This window comes from Podarcis tiliguerta (genome assembly GCF_965153285.1).
Source record: "Podarcis tiliguerta genome assembly, chromosome: 1".
Lineage (NCBI taxonomy): Eukaryota > Metazoa > Chordata > Lepidosauria > Squamata > Lacertidae > Podarcis > Podarcis tiliguerta.
Window position 1 is genome coordinate 17,666,792 of NC_139534.1, and position 17,638 is coordinate 17,684,429.

General features: G+C 46.5%; 1 protein-coding gene across 1 annotated transcript in view; it reads left to right on the forward strand.

The window, feature by feature from the left end:
* Nucleotides 1–127: 127 nt before the first annotated feature.
* NEMP2 (nuclear envelope integral membrane protein 2) overlaps nucleotides 128–17,638 on the forward strand; it is a 90,646-nt gene continuing 73,135 nt past the window's right edge. The window contains exons 1-2 of the mRNA XM_083411449.1: nucleotides 128–861; nucleotides 1,065–1,126. Of these exons, the coding sequence (XP_083267575.1) occupies nucleotides 842–861; nucleotides 1,065–1,126 (82 nt within the window). The 5' untranslated portion in view covers nucleotides 128–841. The remainder of the gene's footprint in view (nucleotides 862–1,064; nucleotides 1,127–17,638) is intronic.

Sequence of the window (17,638 nt, forward strand, 5' to 3'; positions counted from 1 at the left end):
GCGCCCGCCCGCCGACGAGCCTGCGCCGGGCCCACCTCCCACGCGAGGCCGCGTGACGCAGAGCGGGGAGCGGGGGGGGGGCGGAACGACACGGCGGCGGAGAGAGCGCGGCGGCGAAGGAGGGAGGAAGGAATGGGACGGAGGAGCGCCCGGCGGCGGCGGCGAAAGGGAAGCAAGGAGCGCGGAAGGGGGAAGGAGGCGCCTCCTCGCTCGCGCCCGCTGCGCTGCTCGCGGGGCAAAGCTTTAGTCGTCGGAAGGGAAAGGGAGGCTCGTTGGGAGGTTGGAGAGCTCTCCTTTTCTCTTTCTTTCTTTCTTTCTTTCTTTCTTTCTTTCCCTCTCCCCCCTTTCTCTTTCTCTCCCTCTTCCCCCCTTTCTCTTTCTCTCCCTCTTTCCCCTTTCTCTTTCTCTCCCTCTTTCCCTTTCTTTCGCTTTTCCTCTTTCTCTTTCTCTCGTTCTTTCTCTCTTTCTCTTTTCCTCTTTCACTTTCTCCTGTTCTTTATCTGACTCTCCCCCCTTTCTTTCTTTCTTTCTTTCTTTCCCTCTCGCTTTCTTTCCCTTTCTCCCTTCCTTTCTCTTTCTTTTCTCTTTCTGTCTCTCTCCCTTTCTCTCTCTTTTTTCTCACTTTCTTTCTCTCTCTCTTTTCTTTTTCTCTTTCTCCCTTTCTATTTCTCTTTCTTTTTTTCTTTCTGCTTCTCTCCTCTTTCTCTCTCTAGCTTTCTTTTTCTTTCTCTTTCTTTCCGGGGCACAGAATGTTACATGAAGTGATCCCATCCATCCCTGCCTGTGCTTTAAAGGCAAGCTTATCGGGAGCCCGTTCTGTGAACCACCCTGAGATCTATGGATGAGGAGCTGTATAAAAATGTAATTATCTGCTGCTGCTGCTACTACTGTTATTATCAGAAGTTTTCTTCTGTGTACCCTTGAGTACCCCCAGAAAAAAGCACTGATTATTATTATTATTATTATTCTGTGCTCCTCATTCCCACAGGTTTTCCAAATGGACTTCATTGAAGTTGTTTATTATTATTGTTATTATTATTATGCTGCATTCTGCGCTCCCACAGGTTTTCCAGATGGACTTCATTGGGCTTTTTCCCAGCCAGAGCTGAGCTCCAGCACCTCTCAGGTGGGCGTCATTGCCATTCTAAGGGAATAAGGGAGAAGTTTGTGGTTAGCTGCAGCCCCTCTTTTGGTAGAAAAATAGCTCCTCTTCTTGTTATTTGGCACTTAACAAAGTGCTGTGGCGTAGCGTGGGGGGAGCAGGGGGGGCCGGCTGCACCGGGCGCAACATCTGGGGGGGGGGCGCGCTCGCACTCGCAGCTCTCTGCCCCTACTAAAATCCACGGGTTAGGGGGCGCAAATTACTTGCCTTGCCCCGGGTGCTGACAACCCACGCTACGCCACTGACAAAGTGAGTTGTCCGTCACAGCTTCCCTGCTATTCTCCCATCCCCACCCCTACATAAAAGGCTGCAAGCCTGAACCTGCTTTTCAACCAGGAGCTCAGCGTGGTTTCTGCCATAGAACTGCAGCGTTGGAAGGGATCCTAGAGCTCATCTAGTCCAACCCCGAGCAGTGCAGGAATGGCCACAAAAGCATCCCTGGCCTTCCAACCTCAAAGGGTAGCTTCATTGACTCGGAACCCCAAAATCTGGGACCCCTTCCCAACCCGTGCCAAAGTTTTGCAGTTGTTTTTTGCAGCCATCTTCCGCCTTTGCCAGGTCTCTGGAGCACTTCTTCGGAGCTCTGGAGGCAAGCGGGGTGGGCAGCCGAGGGGTCTGCTGCTCTAGATGCAAGGCTGAACTGCGCTCAGAGGGACTTGCCCTGAAGCAAGTCAGTGACTCAAGCCCTTTGCTAACTGCACAGTAGCAAAACCATGCCCCCCCCCCACCTCTCAGATTTATTATTTGTTTGGGGACTGTGTTGTGGACTGAGCTTTACATCCTTATTCCACTTTGATTCTGATTTGATTTTAGGATGTATTTTAATTGATTGCTTAATTTTATGGTAATATGTTATATATTTGATGTTAGCCACTCCGAGCCCGGTTTTGGCCAGGGAGGGTGGGGTATAAATAAAATGTATTATTGTTGTTGTTGTTGTTAAGATTTTGATTACTTAGGCACCTTGAGTTTATTTTGCAATTTAAGAAGATAAGTTTTTTAAATGAATAAAGGACTGTTCCTTTATTACGCTACCTGCTAGCTTCAACAGTTCTGTGCATTTTAATTCTTTCCTTGTTTTCCTTGTGTCAGCTTGCCCTTTTCATGTACTTAGAGCCTCTTATTTCCTTCTACTTTTCAATGTTGTCTCTTATAATATGCCATTGTATGAAATGCATCCTCCTCCAATTAAACTTTCTTGGGGGGAAACCCCAGAAACTACATACATATTTGCCCTTTTCGAGTGGAGAGACACTCCAGCTCAATAGACTTCTAGTGGGGAAAGCTGTTAAGGAACTTATCTCTCATTCTGAACAAGCGACGTGGGCTCCGGTTTGTAGCATGCCTTGTGTGACAATGGTTTCCTGGAAACTTTCTTTTCAAAACACATAGCCTCCCCAAGCATTGAAAGAACCAGAAGTATTCCATTGTTCCTGTAAATGAATATTACTGCATTAAAAACACATTATTCAAGCTGATCTCATTGAGACTAGCAGTGGGAACCAGAAAAATGCTCTCCACCCATCGCAGATCTCAATCCTAAAACATTTTAATCCGAAGTGATTTCAATGGGGCTTACTCTCAGATAAGTGTACTTATCTGTACTGGGGCTGTACCTGCCTTGAATGACTTCTACCTAAGTCCTCAGGAGGTTGAACTGAAATTGGTGGGTGTTCCGGGTATAAGTTGTTTATAGTAACACGAGGTTCTGAAGGCAATAACCCAGCGTATTTTTTGCTCTATAAGACTCACTTTTTCCCTCCTAAAAAGTAAGGGGAAATGTGTGTGCGTCTTATGGAGCGAATGCAGGCTGCACAGCTATCACAGAAGCCAGAACAGCAAGTGGGAGAGCTGTTTTCACTGCGCAGCGATCCCTCTTGCTGTTCTGGCTTCTGAGATTCAGAATATTTCTTTTCTTGTTTTCCTCCTCCAAAAACTAGGTGCGTTTTGTGGTCTGGTGCGTCTTATAGAGCGAAAAATACGGTACTTTGTCAGAAGCTTGAAGTGGGCGGCGGAGGTGTTGGGCACCATCTTTTATAAACCTCCAAAAGCCATATTTGGACCTTTTATTAGGACCAGCCTAAATGGAAACATAAAGTAGGTGCGGTGAACCTGAGGACCTCCATATGTTTCTGGACTACAACTCCCATCATTCCTGGCCACTGGCTGCTGGGAGTTGTAGTCCAACGACACGCCCCTGCAGTTGCAAACTGCAAATCCTGTGCCCTTTGCACAAGCTTGTCTTCTGCAGTGGAGCAAACCCACCGTCCCACAAATCCACCATTTTTATTTTGCCTCAGTTCCTTCCCCCTCTTCTCAGCAAAGCTTCCACGGAATTAGTATGGATGCTAGCGGCAAATCTTGCCTCTGCCATGCAGGGGGTTAGACTAGATGACCGTTGGGATCCCTTCTACAATTCTATGATTCCATGACATCTGGCGAGCTGCAGGTTCCACATCCTTGAAAGAAAGCAGTGTTCAGATCTGAGTAGAAGGCAGACTCTATCCTTTCAAAAGGGGGTCGGGGGCAGCCATTGCTCCTTTTCTCCCAAAATCCTAGGTGTGTAACCTGATATCTATGGCACCTGACAGATTCTAACAATTCCATCTTGGAATTGACTGCGAAATCTGATCTCACAGCTGCAACATCCAATATTCATATTTGTATTTGTTTCCTCCCACCACTCATCCCTCTCCCTCCAACTTTGTGTAACATCTGAAGAACTTGACAGCTTGCCGGTATTTTGGTCGATCCTAACAAACACAGCGGATGGCTAGGGCTTGCTGATCAGAAGGTCGGCGGTTCGAATCCCCACAACGGGGTGAGCTCCTGTTGCTCGGTCCCTGCTCCTGCCAACCTAGCAGTTCGAAAGCACATCAAAGTGCAAGTAGATAAATAGGTACCACTCCAGCGGGAAGGTAAATGGCGTTTCTGTGTGCTGCTCTGGTTCGCCAGAAGCGGCTTAGTCATGCTGGCCACATGACCCGGAAGCTGTACGCCGGCTCCCTCAGCCAGTAAAGCGAGACAAGCGCCGCAACCCCAGAGTCGGTCATGACTGGTCAGGGGTCCCTTTACCTTTACTAACAAATGTATTGCCCAAATATTGATTGCCTGTCCTGTTGTACACATTGAAAAGCATGTGACTCCCCCCCCCCCAAAGAATCCTGGGAACTGTGATTTGTTAAGGGTGCTGGGAATTGCAGTTCTGTGAAGGGGTAAACTATAGTTCCTGTGATTGTGGGGAATGCCTATGGGCCTTAGATGTATGGTGTGTATTCAGCAGTTGGATGGCAGCAGTTGCCTAGGATCTCGGACAGAGAGAGACTTTTTCCCAGCATTCTTCTGCGAGTTCTCTTTCACTACAGAGGTGCTGGCAGACTGAGCTATATTTGCTAGCTCTATATACAACAGGAATCATAGAAATGCAGAGCTGGAAGGGACCCTGAGGATAATCTAGTCCAACCCCCTGCAATGCCGGAATATGGGGATTGAACCTGCAGCCTTAATGTTTATCAGCACCATGCTCTAACCAACTGACCTATCTAGGCCAACATACATGATTGGGTGTCTTCTTTATTAAAAAAAAAGAGAGGTTATAGAGGCTTTGCTTTGCTTTTAATATATCAATATGCAGTACCAATGTACAAATAAAACATAGAATAACAATAATATTAGCATTTTAAATTAATAATAATAAGCAACAAATTAGCCTCTCTCCCCAACATCCCAAAGCACTCTCACTAGCTTCTCACATAAAATCTTGCTGAAATAAGAAAGACCTCGTGCTTCCTCTAAAAACAGGTTAAGTAGGCATGGCCTTTTGGTTTGAGAGAGATGGGAGTTGCAGCTTGATAAACTAGAGAGATACAGTGCACGTGATTTTTAATTATGTGTCCCTTTTCCTTTCGAAAATTCTTCCGCCACCTCACTGTTCTTCCAGACACTTGGCATCTTTTCAGTCCATAAATCCAATGCAAAATAAGACTCTTGCCTAGGCTTATTCCTCAATAAGCCAGAAGGAACCAAACTGCACATTCAGAAATATCATATGGTAGCAGTCCTCCTTTTTTTGGACTGTGTCACTCCAGAGTCAGGGTGGGGAGATTCGCGGTTGCATGGTCTCTCACACCAAGACCTCCTAGTCTATGGAAAGCTCACATGGCAGAAAGGTGGTTTCTGGCTTTTTAAAAAAATGGAGTGGAAGTGCAGATTTTCATGAAATGTATGACAGATGCTGCAATAATTTCTCTGCCCGAAAGGACAGAAGTAGTTTTAAAAAATCATGGAAACACCATCTGTCAAGGCAATTTACACAGTTTGGGCTAAATATAATTTCAAATCGGCTCTGGCGGTATCTGCATGTACATCTTGTTACTATAATGAACAAACTCATAATTAAGATGTTTTAAGGGATATTTCATACTGGGGAAAGGAGAATCTTAAGTGTTTTGGAGGAGTTTATCTCAGGATAAACTCTCTTAACATTTGAACAAGTGGCGCAGAAAATGAATCCCTATAGTCCTAAATTGCTGTTTTTTTCTTCTTGAAATTAGCCGTGCCATTATTGGAGAAATGGCCCAATTAGAGAGCGCAAGTGGAAAATTTATTGCTTTCCCTAACCAATAAAACACCGGCAGACAAGACAGATGGAATACTCTCAAGTATTCGATCTGATGGCATCCTGGTTTTTCAGAATAAATAGGGAAGAGATAAACCCAGAACATCACTACCAAACTCTGATAGTTGCTGTATGGCGTACATGGAGGGGAGAATTCATTGTGATGAACTTAAAACACACCTTTTAAAGTTGTTACATCAGTGGTACGCAACTCCTTTGAATTAAAGTTGACTTACGGTTTTTGTCTCATGATCATTGCTGGTGTTAACAGCCAACTACATACAATTATATGAAAATATATTGAAAATGCTAGGAAATCAGAAGTTTGGGCTGCTTTGCACCATTGGATATCTAACAAGTTGCTGGGTATTAACTTCCAGTTGATCCTTTCAAGAAGGCAAAGGCAATATGGACAAAAATGGTGCAGAGATGATAATTAATCTTATTTAAAAATTTAAGGTTAGACCGTTAAGATAAATTATAGAACAAAAATTGAGAAAGATGGAAAGAATTTGCTGAAATAGTTAACCGAAATAGAATACAAAAAAGGGAGGTGTGAGGAGGTCGATGAAACAAGTTAATGAAAGGTAAAGATATGGAATATTGGATGTGTGTGTTTAGTGTTTTGTTTTGTTTTTGTTTGTTTTTTCCCCTCTGCATTGTTGTATTGCCTTTTTATGTTTCTATATTCCTTTTTCTTTGTTTTTTTATGTATTGTAATTGTAATGTATGTTTTGTTGAACTTTTTATTGTTTTTCCTTTTTCCTTTTTCTTTTTTCTGTAATTTTTAAACTAATTTTTAAACTAATAAATATCATTAAAAAAAAAAAGATAATTAATCTTATTTCTGTGAAAATACAGCACCACAGTGGAACAGAACTATGCCCTCCCCAGCTGATTGTGTACTTCTTACACAACAGCAAGAGAGAATGATAAATATAACAAATTTGTCAAAGAAAATGCCTTTTATCATTTGTGGGTTTTGCTGATATGCCTACTGTAAAAAAAAATATTGAAGGTACGGCAATCACTATCAGTGTGATCTGGGGCAGGAGGACTGTCTGTTATCTGGGCCTCCTCTAATGAGACTTCCCCATTTCCTGACCTGCTGCTCCCCATTTTGCATGTTTATATCATTTCTCTAAATTTGCAAATCCCTTTGGGTGTGTTGGCAGAAAGGCAATTTATGAATGCATTGGAGAAATAATAGTAAATACAGACTCCAAGAGTACCCAGTCCTTCTCTGTATGTTCTGCACATTGAAGTTCTTAGTAGTAATAGTATCTCCATCTGACTGGGTTGCCCCAGCCACTCTGGGCAGCTTCCAACAGAATATGAGAACACAGTAAAACATCAAACATTAAAATCTTCTCTATACAGGCCTGCCTTCAGATGTGTTCTAAAAGTTGTATAGTTATTTATCTCCTTGACATCTGCTAGGAGGGTGGGTGCCACTACCAAGAAGGCCCTCTGCCTGGTTTCCTGTAGCTTCACTTCTCAGTGAGGGAACTGTTGGAAGGCCCTCGGAGGTGGACTCAGATGGGCATGGTCTGGACAGGTAAAAATGTAAAGGACGCCTGGGCAATTAAGTCCAGTCAAAGGCGACTATGGGGTGCAGCGCTCATCTCTCTTTCAGGCTGAGGGAGCCGGCGTTTGTCCACAGACAGCTTTCTGGGTCATGTGGCCGGCATGACTAAACTGCTTCTGGCGCAGCGGGACACCGTGACGGAAGCCAGAGCGCACGGAAACGCCGTTTACCTTCCTGCCACGGCGGTACCTATTTATCTACTTGCACTGGTGTGCTTTCGAATTGCTAGGTTGGCAGGAGCTGGAGCAGAGCAACGGGAGCTCACCCCATCGTGAGGAATCGAACTGCCAGCCTTCTGATCGGCAAGCCCAAGAGGCTCAGTGGTTTAGACCACAGCGCCACCCGTGTCCCTGGACTGGACAATGGAGATGGAGACACTCCTTTAGCTACACAGGGCCGAGGCCGATTGGGGCTTTAAAGGTCAACACCAACACTTTGAATTGTGCTCGGAAACGTACTGGGAACCAGTGTAGATCCCTTAGCTCTTACCAGTGGCCCATAAAAGTACTGACTATCCATTCAGATATCTGATATGGAAGCAAGGAATACACGCAAGAGCATTCTTTTCATGACTCGTTTCCAGGGCGCCAAATGAGTAACCTTGAAGGTTTAGGCAGCATTCCCCCCCCCCCCCGCAACATTTTCCCATGAGAAAATGTGGCAATGTGCTACCCTACAAAGCCATAGAAATCTTCACAAAGCTGCCATCTCGCCTCCCACTCATTTCCCCCCACTCCATACCCTCAGGCAGTACAGTAATGATAATTAGAGCTGCAAAATACCATTACGGTCTATGGCCCTTTCATCCTCAAGATATACAGCATGCATTACCCAAGGGTAGGGGAATCTAGCAAAAAGGGGAAGGGGTCTACAAATTGAGATTGAAAAGCACCAAGGCAAAACTCCCTAAGAAGCCTCAGTGTACTTTTTAATTTTTATTTAAAACCCAAAACCAAGCACTTGTCATAAAGGCGTACTGCTGTATTTAAACTGCAAATGCAGGCAGCTTTTGCTTGTGAAATGTGGGGGAATGGACCGTTTCGTCCTTTGCCTGAGGTGGCAAAATGTGTCAGCGTGGCTCTGCGGAGTCCCATAGTCCTGTCTAATGATGGATGGAACTCTTGGGAAGACTAATTTCTGGAGCATTAGACAAACACTTTGCTCCACCGTTCCAACTTTTGCTTCCCCTTTATCTTAGCAAACTGGAGGCCTGGAATCATGCAGATGCCCAGCCAAATTCTAATCAACAGTACAATTGTTTTTAGAGTCGTAATGGGTGGAATGACTGCTATCCTGCAGGTATTTACCGTATTTTTTGCTCTATAAGACTCACTTTTTCCCTCCCAAAAAGTAAGGGGAAATGTGTGTGCGTCTTATGAAGCGAATGCAGGCTGCTCAGCTATCCCAGATGCCAGAACAGCAAGAGGGATTGCTGCTTTCACTGCGTAGCGATCCCTCTTGCTGTTCTGGCTTCTGAGATTCAGAATATTATTTTTTCTTGTTTTCCTCCTCCAAAAACTAGGTGCATCTTATTGTCTGGTGCGTCTTATAGAGCGAAAAATACCGTAGATATCTGCCCTTTTGGAAATGTTTAGAGGAGGTTTGTACCTGTAACTAGCATTGACAAAAAGTTAAGGATTATTGAGAAATGGTTTATAATGAAATGAAAAAAATGTTTAAAAGAACGTTCCCCCCCCCCAAAAAAAACCCAGAGGCATTTATTTTGAGTATGGTACATATAGAGGTACCCAGGGGGCAGTAAAAGCTATTTTTGTGTGCAACGACAGCAGCTCAGATTTTGTTAGCTCAGAAATGGAAGGGGGGTGAGGTTTCAAATAAGGAGGGATGGCAGCTGAAAACGATGGAATACGCAGAGCTAGCAGGCCTAACCAGCAAGGTAAGAGAAGAAGAACGGGTCTATTAAGAGGAATGGAAATTATTGCAAATTTGACAGTATAATGTAGATTAAGACATAATGGAAGGGGGGAAACTAGAATGAGGAAATAGAATATGCAGCCAATTTTGGAAGTACCGTCGTAGCTCAGAAGTTGAACAGAATCCATTCCAGAAGTCTGTTTGACTTCCAAAACATTCGGAAACCAAAGCTCGGCTTCTGATTGGCTGCAGGAGCTCCTGCAGAAGCCACAGAAGCCCCGTCGGCCGTTTGGCTTCCCAAAATAGTTTGCAAACCGGAACAGTCAGTTCCAGGGTTGCGGCGTTTGGGAGCCAAAACGTTCGAGAACTAAGCTGTTTGAAAACCAAGGTACGACTGTACGAGGAACCATGGAAGCAGAGGAAGGGAAGTTGTTGTATGTACTGTTATATATTTAATGGTGGGAAATGTAAATCTAAAAGTTTAATGAATTTTTTTTTAAAGGGGAATCCCAATGGTGTAAGAAAAATCAAGTAGTTCACTAAAGGGGGAAAAAAGCTGCAGAAATTCTGAACATGCATCCTGCTGAAATTGTTTAATGGTTATACCTAACGTGATTAAGCCTACCATGCAGAGATGAAGAACAGCATACCCTCAACATTTCTCTGATGAAAATAGGGACATCCTATTCCATAATCTTAATAATTTTACTATTTATACCCCACTCATCTGACTGGGTTGCCCCAGCCACTCTGGGTGGCTTCCAACATATATAAAAACATAACACAACACTAAACATTTCAAAACTTCCCTATACAGGTCTGCCTTCAGATGCCTGCTAAAGGTTATGTACGGTAGTTATCTCCTTGGTTCGGGGGTCACATAACTCCATATCCATTATTTCCCCAATGAAAATGGGGACGTCCTAGTGATGTATGGAAGTGAGAGCTGGACCATGAAGAAGGCTGATTGCCAAAGAATTGATGCTTTTGAATTACGGTGCTGGAGGAGACTCTTGAGAGTCCCATGGACTGCAAGAAGATCACATCTATCCATTCTGAAGGAAATCAGCCTTGAGTGTTCACTGGAAGGACAGATCCTGACGCTGAGGCTCCAATACTTTGTCCACATCATGAGAAGAGAAGACTCACTGGAAAAAACCCTGATGTTGGGAAAGGTGGAGGGAACAAGGAGAAGGGGACGACAGAGGACGAGATGGTTGGGCAGTGTTCTCGAAGCTACAAACATGAGTTTGACCAAACTGTGGGAGGCAGTGGAAGACAGGAGTGCCTGGCGTGCTCTGGTCCCTGGGGTCACGAAGAGTCGGACACGACTAAACAACAACAACAAGGAAAAGTGGAACATTCCGGGATCAAATCTGAAACCAGGACAGCTTCTGTAAATCTGGGACTGTCCTTGGAAAACGGGGACATTTGGAGGGTCTGCATAGAAGAGCCTTGAAATTAAAGAAAAGTTGACAGCAAGCGATTGTCTGAAAGGCGAAAGCTGCAAGAAGGATCCAGAGGCAGTACCATGCGTGCCAACAGAACAGCTGATGTCGCTCCCTGCGGAGGAGATTCTTGAAGCACACGTCTCCCACGTCTTGCTCCTTAGAGGAGGACGAAGAGGAGGAGGAAGAAGAAGATATAGCACTAAACAAGCATGCAGTTGCCTCACCCCCTCAGTACAGTCTGTTTAGTTCTGCAGGCAAGGAAAGGTCACAACACAAACAGAATTATTACATTAAAAGTGTATGCTTAACCATATTTCCTGAAGACGCTATCGACGCCTGTGAAGAAAACACTCCCAACTGTTTGCTACTTAACATTGAAGGCTGATGAGACTTTACATATGCATCTTGGTGTACTCAAAAGTAGCATTTTAAAAATAGCGCCCAGGATGTTTTGGCGTTGGCACAACGTGCTGAACAAATAACGGGTTCCGACGAAGAGTTTACGGTTAGTTGAATGCTAAACTGCAGATTTATGTGGGAATAAAGCCCATGCAACTCAACGGGCAAGCAGCCATGTATTCAGGTGCCAAAGCAGTTCTGTACAACAATTTGACAAACCCCCTGCTTTTGAAACATATCTAGGGCTGCAAAAGCCAAAGGTTCTGCATCTGAAACACCTCACAGGCCATAATGCATGACTGGCAGATGGTATGTCTGACATTAGCATCCCCCCTCTCTCTGCCGAGTGGTGGCAAGAGGCCTTAAGCATTAAGAAATAGATAGCTTATTCACCTATTTGTACCTTCAGTCTGCATGGAGGGAGTCCAGATCTTACAGCATGGTCATTTCAAGAGGCGCTTGTACCCCACAGCAATGCAGCCAGCCTTCAGCCTGCCTTCCCAAGATGGATCCCAGTCTTTCTACTCCATCTTCTTCCCAGGACACCCTGCTAAAAACTCCCTTTTCCTGTCCCCTCACACCCAGTTACCGTGGCAACCTTCCAAACCCTTGTCTCTGTTCACACCTCAGAGCAGGGAGAAAGGACAGTTCTCATCGCCCATGAACCTCAATGGTCCTATATTGTTTCTTAATGGCCCTAGCTTGGCCAGGTCATTTTGCATAGGCTAGCCCAGGAATTCCTCTGCAGCTTGTATTTCTCCCTTCACAACCCAAATAATCAAAATCCTACCATTTATTAATTTCAAGGTTGAGGGAGGGGTCCATCTGCCATATCTATCACAATAAAGGTAAAGGGACCCCTGACCATTAGGTCCAGTCATGACCGACTCTGGGGTTGTGGTGCTCATCTTGCTTTACTGGCCGAGGGAGCAGGCGTACAGCTTCCGGGTCATGTGGCCAGCATGACTGAGCCGCTTCTGGCGAACCAGAGCAGTGCACGGAAACGCCGTTTACCTTCCCACCGGAGCGGTACCTATTTATCTACTTGCACTTTGATGTGCTTTCGAAATGCTAGGTTGGCAGGAGCTGGGACCGAGCAACGGGAGCTCACCCCATCGCGGGGATTCGAATTGCCGACCTTCTGATCGACAAGCCCTAGGCTCTGTGGTTTAACCCACAGCGCCACCCAGTCCCCTAATCTATCACAATATTTTACCTTTATTTCATTTATATCTCACCTTCTCCCCAAGGAGCTCAAGATGGCACACATGTTTTACCCCCACATTTTACAGCAACCATGACTGATAGCCAGGCAGAATTCCTTCTGCAGAGTTATAGTTGGAGTCTACGTACGCAGTGAACTTAAATGCCACAATCTATTCTGGTTACAGCGTTTGGAGGGGGGCCCTTGTTTTTAATAAAACCTGGAGTTCTCTAATGACAAAAACCTGGTCTTCTGCCCTGGTTTCCATGTCTACAACCTAATGACTTAAGGCTGATTCATATGACCAAAATTGGCTTTCTCACGCAGCAGTCCAGAGCATGGTACACATTCCTGCCCGGCTGTAGAAGGCAATCTTTGTTGTTGGTCCATTCACCTCATCAGTGAAGATGTTTTTTCTTCCTGACCATCTGCGACATGCAAATATGCACAGACGGTCGCTCTGGGGTCATGCAAATTGCCCCAAGGACTCTTTCAGTTTCTGGAAGTGTCTGTAACACTTCCTGCCATAGCTTTCAGAGGCAAAAGAGAAGGATGCAAAAATTTTAAAAGGGGGTTGTCACAATGTCTCACCTTACTGTGATGAGCTGTCCCTGCCCCATATCTTTTTGCACTGGCCTTCCACCAGCCCTTTGCCCATAGTAACATCAGGAAAGGGACGCGGGTGGCGCTGTGGTCTAAACCATGGAGCCTCTGGGGCTCGCTGATCAGAAGGTCAGTGGTTCAAATCCCCAGGGTGAGCTCCCGTTGCTCTGTCCCAGCTCCTGCCAACCTAGCAGTTCGAAAGCATACCAGCACAAGTAGATAAATAGGTACCACTGTGGTGGGAAGGTAAACACCATTTCCATGCGCTCTGGCTTCCATCATGGTGTCCCATTGCGCCAGAAGTGGTTAGTCATGCTGGCCACATGACCCAGAAAGCCGTCTGTGGACAAACGCCGGCTCCCTCAGCCTGAAAGCGAGATGAGCGCTGCACCCCATAGTCGCCTTTGACTGGTCTTACTGTCCAGAGGTCCTTTACCTTTTACCTTTACCTTTCACATCAGGAAACGGTCCAGATCTCACCTTTCAAATCCTTATTTGGTGGCCATTTTCAGAAGAAAACCTAAAAAAAGAACGGTTTTGTTTTTCCCCATGAAAGCTGCTAATTTAATGCCGATGGCATGAATAATGAACAGGACTGGTTTCAGCTAAATGAAGTGGAGCAGAGACTCCTACGCAGTTCTGCCAATGCACTTCAGCTCTGACCCCTAGCCACCTTTCCACAGCCTTCCCCCTGAGTCTCTTGCATGGAAACAGGAGTAGCTCTATGAGCCGGTGAGAGCAACTAAAGAGAAATGACAAAGAGGGATTGCAGCAAGAAAAGCCAGGAATGGAATTCTGCCTGTATAGACACCATACATTTAAAGTACATTCCCCTGCTCAAGAACCGTGGGAACTGTAGTTGGTTAAGGGTGTTGGGAATTATAGCTCTTTGATGGATAAATGACAGCTTCCAGGATTAGGGTGGGAGAGAATGTGCTTTATCTGTATTTTGTGTACACCGTGCCATGTTTTGAGGAGGTAAAACTGTGTGTGTCCCCTTCCCCTGTTAAGCCTAAACACAATATACCTTCCTTCTTTTTACTGGTGGTATAGATTGGGGAGAACCCCTTAAACCATAGAAATTAATAAATGGTGGAATTTTGATTAATTGAGATATGGATGAAAGCAGAAGCTGTAGAACAGGCATAGGCTAACTCAGCCCGCCAGATGTTTGGGGACTACAACTCCCATCATCCGTGACCACTGGTCCTGTTAGCTAGGGATGATGGGAATTGTAGTCCGAAAACATCTGGAGGGCCGAGTTTGCCTATGCCTGCTGTAGAACTCTGCTAGGCAAGGCTAGCTTATGCAAACCAGTCTAGAGGAGAGCAATTCTGTTAAGATGACAAAATGGATTGATGGGCCATCTTAGATTAATCCTTTGGGCTTAGAAGACAGGGTTTTGTGTTTGAAGTGACAGGAAAAGAGAGTTTTTAAGCAAGGTGTGCTGGCAAGAAGAAGGTGGGGAAAAGGTTGAGATCCATCTTGGGCAGGCTGGAAGAGCCCCTCTTGAAATGACCATACTGTAAGATCTGGACTTCCTCCATGCAGGCTGAAGGTGTAAATAGGTAAACAAACCATATTTTTTAAGGCTACAACAGTCTCTGCCGCGTCTCAATTCTCCAAAGGAGTACAGTCTCTGGCTGAGCGTCTGGAACTCCCTGGAATATTGCAGAGGGGGGGGGCGTGTCCCAAAACATTTGCAAGACTATTATTAATTTCTAAGCTGCCTTTCAGGCCTGGAGGTGATCAAGATGCTTAAAGGTAAAGGTAAAGGTACCCCTGCCCGTACGGGCCAGTCTTGACAGACTCTAGGGTTGTGCGCCCATCTCACTCAAAGAGGCCGGGGGCCAGCGCTGTCCGGAGACACTTCCGGGTCACGTGGCCAGCGTGACATCGCTGCTCTGGCGAGCCAGAGCCACACACGGAAACGCCGTTTACCTTCCCGCTAGTAAGCGGTCCCTATTTATCTACTTGCACCCGGGGGTGCTTTCGAACTGCTAGGTTGGCAGGCGCTGGGACCGAAGAACGGGAGCGCACCCCGCCGCGGGGATTCGAACCGCCGACCTTTCGATCGGCAAGCCCTAGGCGCTGAGGCTTTTACCCACAGCGCCACCCGCGTCCCTAATAAGATCAAGATGCTTACAACCTGGTTAAGGCACAACCATCTTATAAAAACAGCAGCAAAAATTCTCCTTGCCTTCAGAATTGTAGAGAAGCTTCCTACAATTTGCTGCCCACTTAAAAACAAGCATTGATGGGCCCATCCCCAAGGAGCCCATTCAAAATCCTGACCGCCTCTGAAACATCATGAAGGTCTCCCTTCCAATAGCTGGAATGAAGGACTCTGGTCCTCGGCGGTTGTAGATCTTTAAAGGCCAAAGACAACAGATTGGACTGAGCCCAGGAACAAATTGGTAGCAAGAGAAGCCAACAGACGATCTACACAGGCAGTTCCATTGCAGCTGAATTCTGGATCAAACACTCAGACTGCCTTCAAGCCCCTTACGATAATCTAATCTTTGGGGTTTTTTTAAATGTCCCTCTCAGTGCTAGAAGTATTTGTTTTCTGTGAAAATGCTTGATCTGTTTAAAAAAATAAAAAATGCTGGAGGTGGCAACAGAGGAGGACAGGGAAACTGGTTTGACTGACGGCGAGTGTGGCTGTGAACTCGAGAAGTGGGTGTTTGGCTTAGCAGCCAGTCACTTAGATCTCCTCAGTTCCCCAGGAGCCTTTTTAGTTTGTAAGGCTAATCTTATAATTCTCCCCCTCCCCTTGCATGTGGGAGAGCAGTGCACACTGGTGTGAAAGTTCTGTAGCCCCTGCCTTCCTACGTATCCTGTGCACGCGCAGAGTGCACAGTCCTTGTGTTAACTACAAAGTAACTGAGACATAGACATTCTCTTCTGTATACCAGGGGTCAGCAAACTTTTTCGGCAGGGGGCCAGTCCACTATCCCTCAGACCTTGTGGGGGGCCGGACTATATGTTGTCTTGATTATGACCCGCATTTTTGGCAAAAAAAACCTTATTGGGACCAACCCCAACGTTGCCCAAATGTGATGGGGGGGGGGGTGTTGTTTCCTCATACACCCACGCTGCTTCCTTTGCGTTTTACGCGTTGACAGTTATTGTTTCTCTCGTAAGGCGGGCTGGGGGGCTGAGGTAAGCGCGCCATTCCTGTTCATAGCTGTCAACCGTCCCTTATTTGGAGGGAAACTCCCTTATCCCAGCACCGTGTCCCGCTGCTGTCCCTTATTGATGATGTCCCTTAAATTTCCAGGGTTTCAAAGGAAGCAGCTCTTCTCCCTCCCTGCCTGCCGGCCAGGGAGGCTCCAGCTGTGCTGCTTGGCTGCGTTGCTCACCCAATAAGGAGTCTAAGAACGACTGGGGGGTGGAGCTTGCATGCTTTGTGCCGATCAAATCGGCTGCATTGCCTGGGGACTCGCCTTTGCTCAGCGCTTCCCAGCGGAGAGGTGACGGTGGTTTTCCTTGCTGCATCCCCTTTGCTAGGTTGCTGCGCTGTGGGAACCACCACTTGAGGCTTCGTTTGGCTGCTGGCTGGGCTTTCTGCCTTTGGCTCGGAGGGGCTCAGAAGCTGAACATACCTGTGCCCAGAAAATCCCTTATTTTGGCTGCTGATCCCTTATTTTCGAGGCTGCTGGTCCCTTATTTTCAAATCTGCAAGTTGACAGCTATGTTCCTGTCAGCCCTGGAGAGTGTGTGCGCATGCGTGGGTGAAGGGAAAAGCCGTTGGCCACGCTAAGTCAGGCCGGTGCCGCTCAAGCAAAAACTTTCTTTTCCCGGAGTGAGGGAAGACGAGGCGGCAGCGGCTATGTACCTTTCCATGGCTCACACCGTGTAGCTAACAAGCGGGCTCCACAGCAGAGCGCAGAACGGATTCGGAGTGCAGCCGCCCAGGCACTCCCCACTTCCTATGGCAGGGAGCACCGCCGCCACTGACACCTGTGGGTGTCGCTCCTGAGGCGCCTCTGAGCCCCTGCCGCCACAACTGCCCTTCCTGAGGGCAGTTGCTGGCAGCTCCATGGTGAAAATCCAAACTGTGGCTCCTTTTCCTTCTTCACCATCCTGGAAGAAAAGATTGCTGTGCATGCGCGATGCATGAAGAAGGGGCTTGTCTCGAGCAGCCGCCTGCCTCACTTTTGACCCCCAAGCCTGGCTGAGTCGCAAAAACTATTGTGTGTGTGTGCTACGGCGGCTTCCTGGATTCCCAGACCATCCACGGGCCGGATCTAGGAGGCAATTGGGCCTGATCTGGCCTGCGGACCTTAGTTTGTCGACCCATGCTGTATACTAAGATGGGTGTGAGCTGCGACGTGTGTTTGTGTGTGTGTGTGTGTGTGTGTGTGTATGCGTCTGTGGCTTCCTCTATTACTCTTTTAAAAAATCCTCCAAATAAAGATTTTTTTGGCCTCTTTCAAGATGCCTCTTGTGTGAATCTTGACTGTAACACTCCTCTGCGTTGGTGTTGTCAAAATCCCAATTCTAAGGAATTTCTCCCACTCTACGTGGGCTTCTAAATGTCATGGAACATGACTCTAAGCAAGAAAGCATGTCCCACATGCACATACTGTACAAAGAGAATCGTAGAATCGTAGAATTGTGGGGTTGGAAGGGATGCTAAGGATCATCTAGTCCAACCCCCTGCAATGCAGGAATATGCAGCTGTCCCGTTCAGGGATCGAACCTGCAACCTTGGCGTTATCAGCCCAGGTCT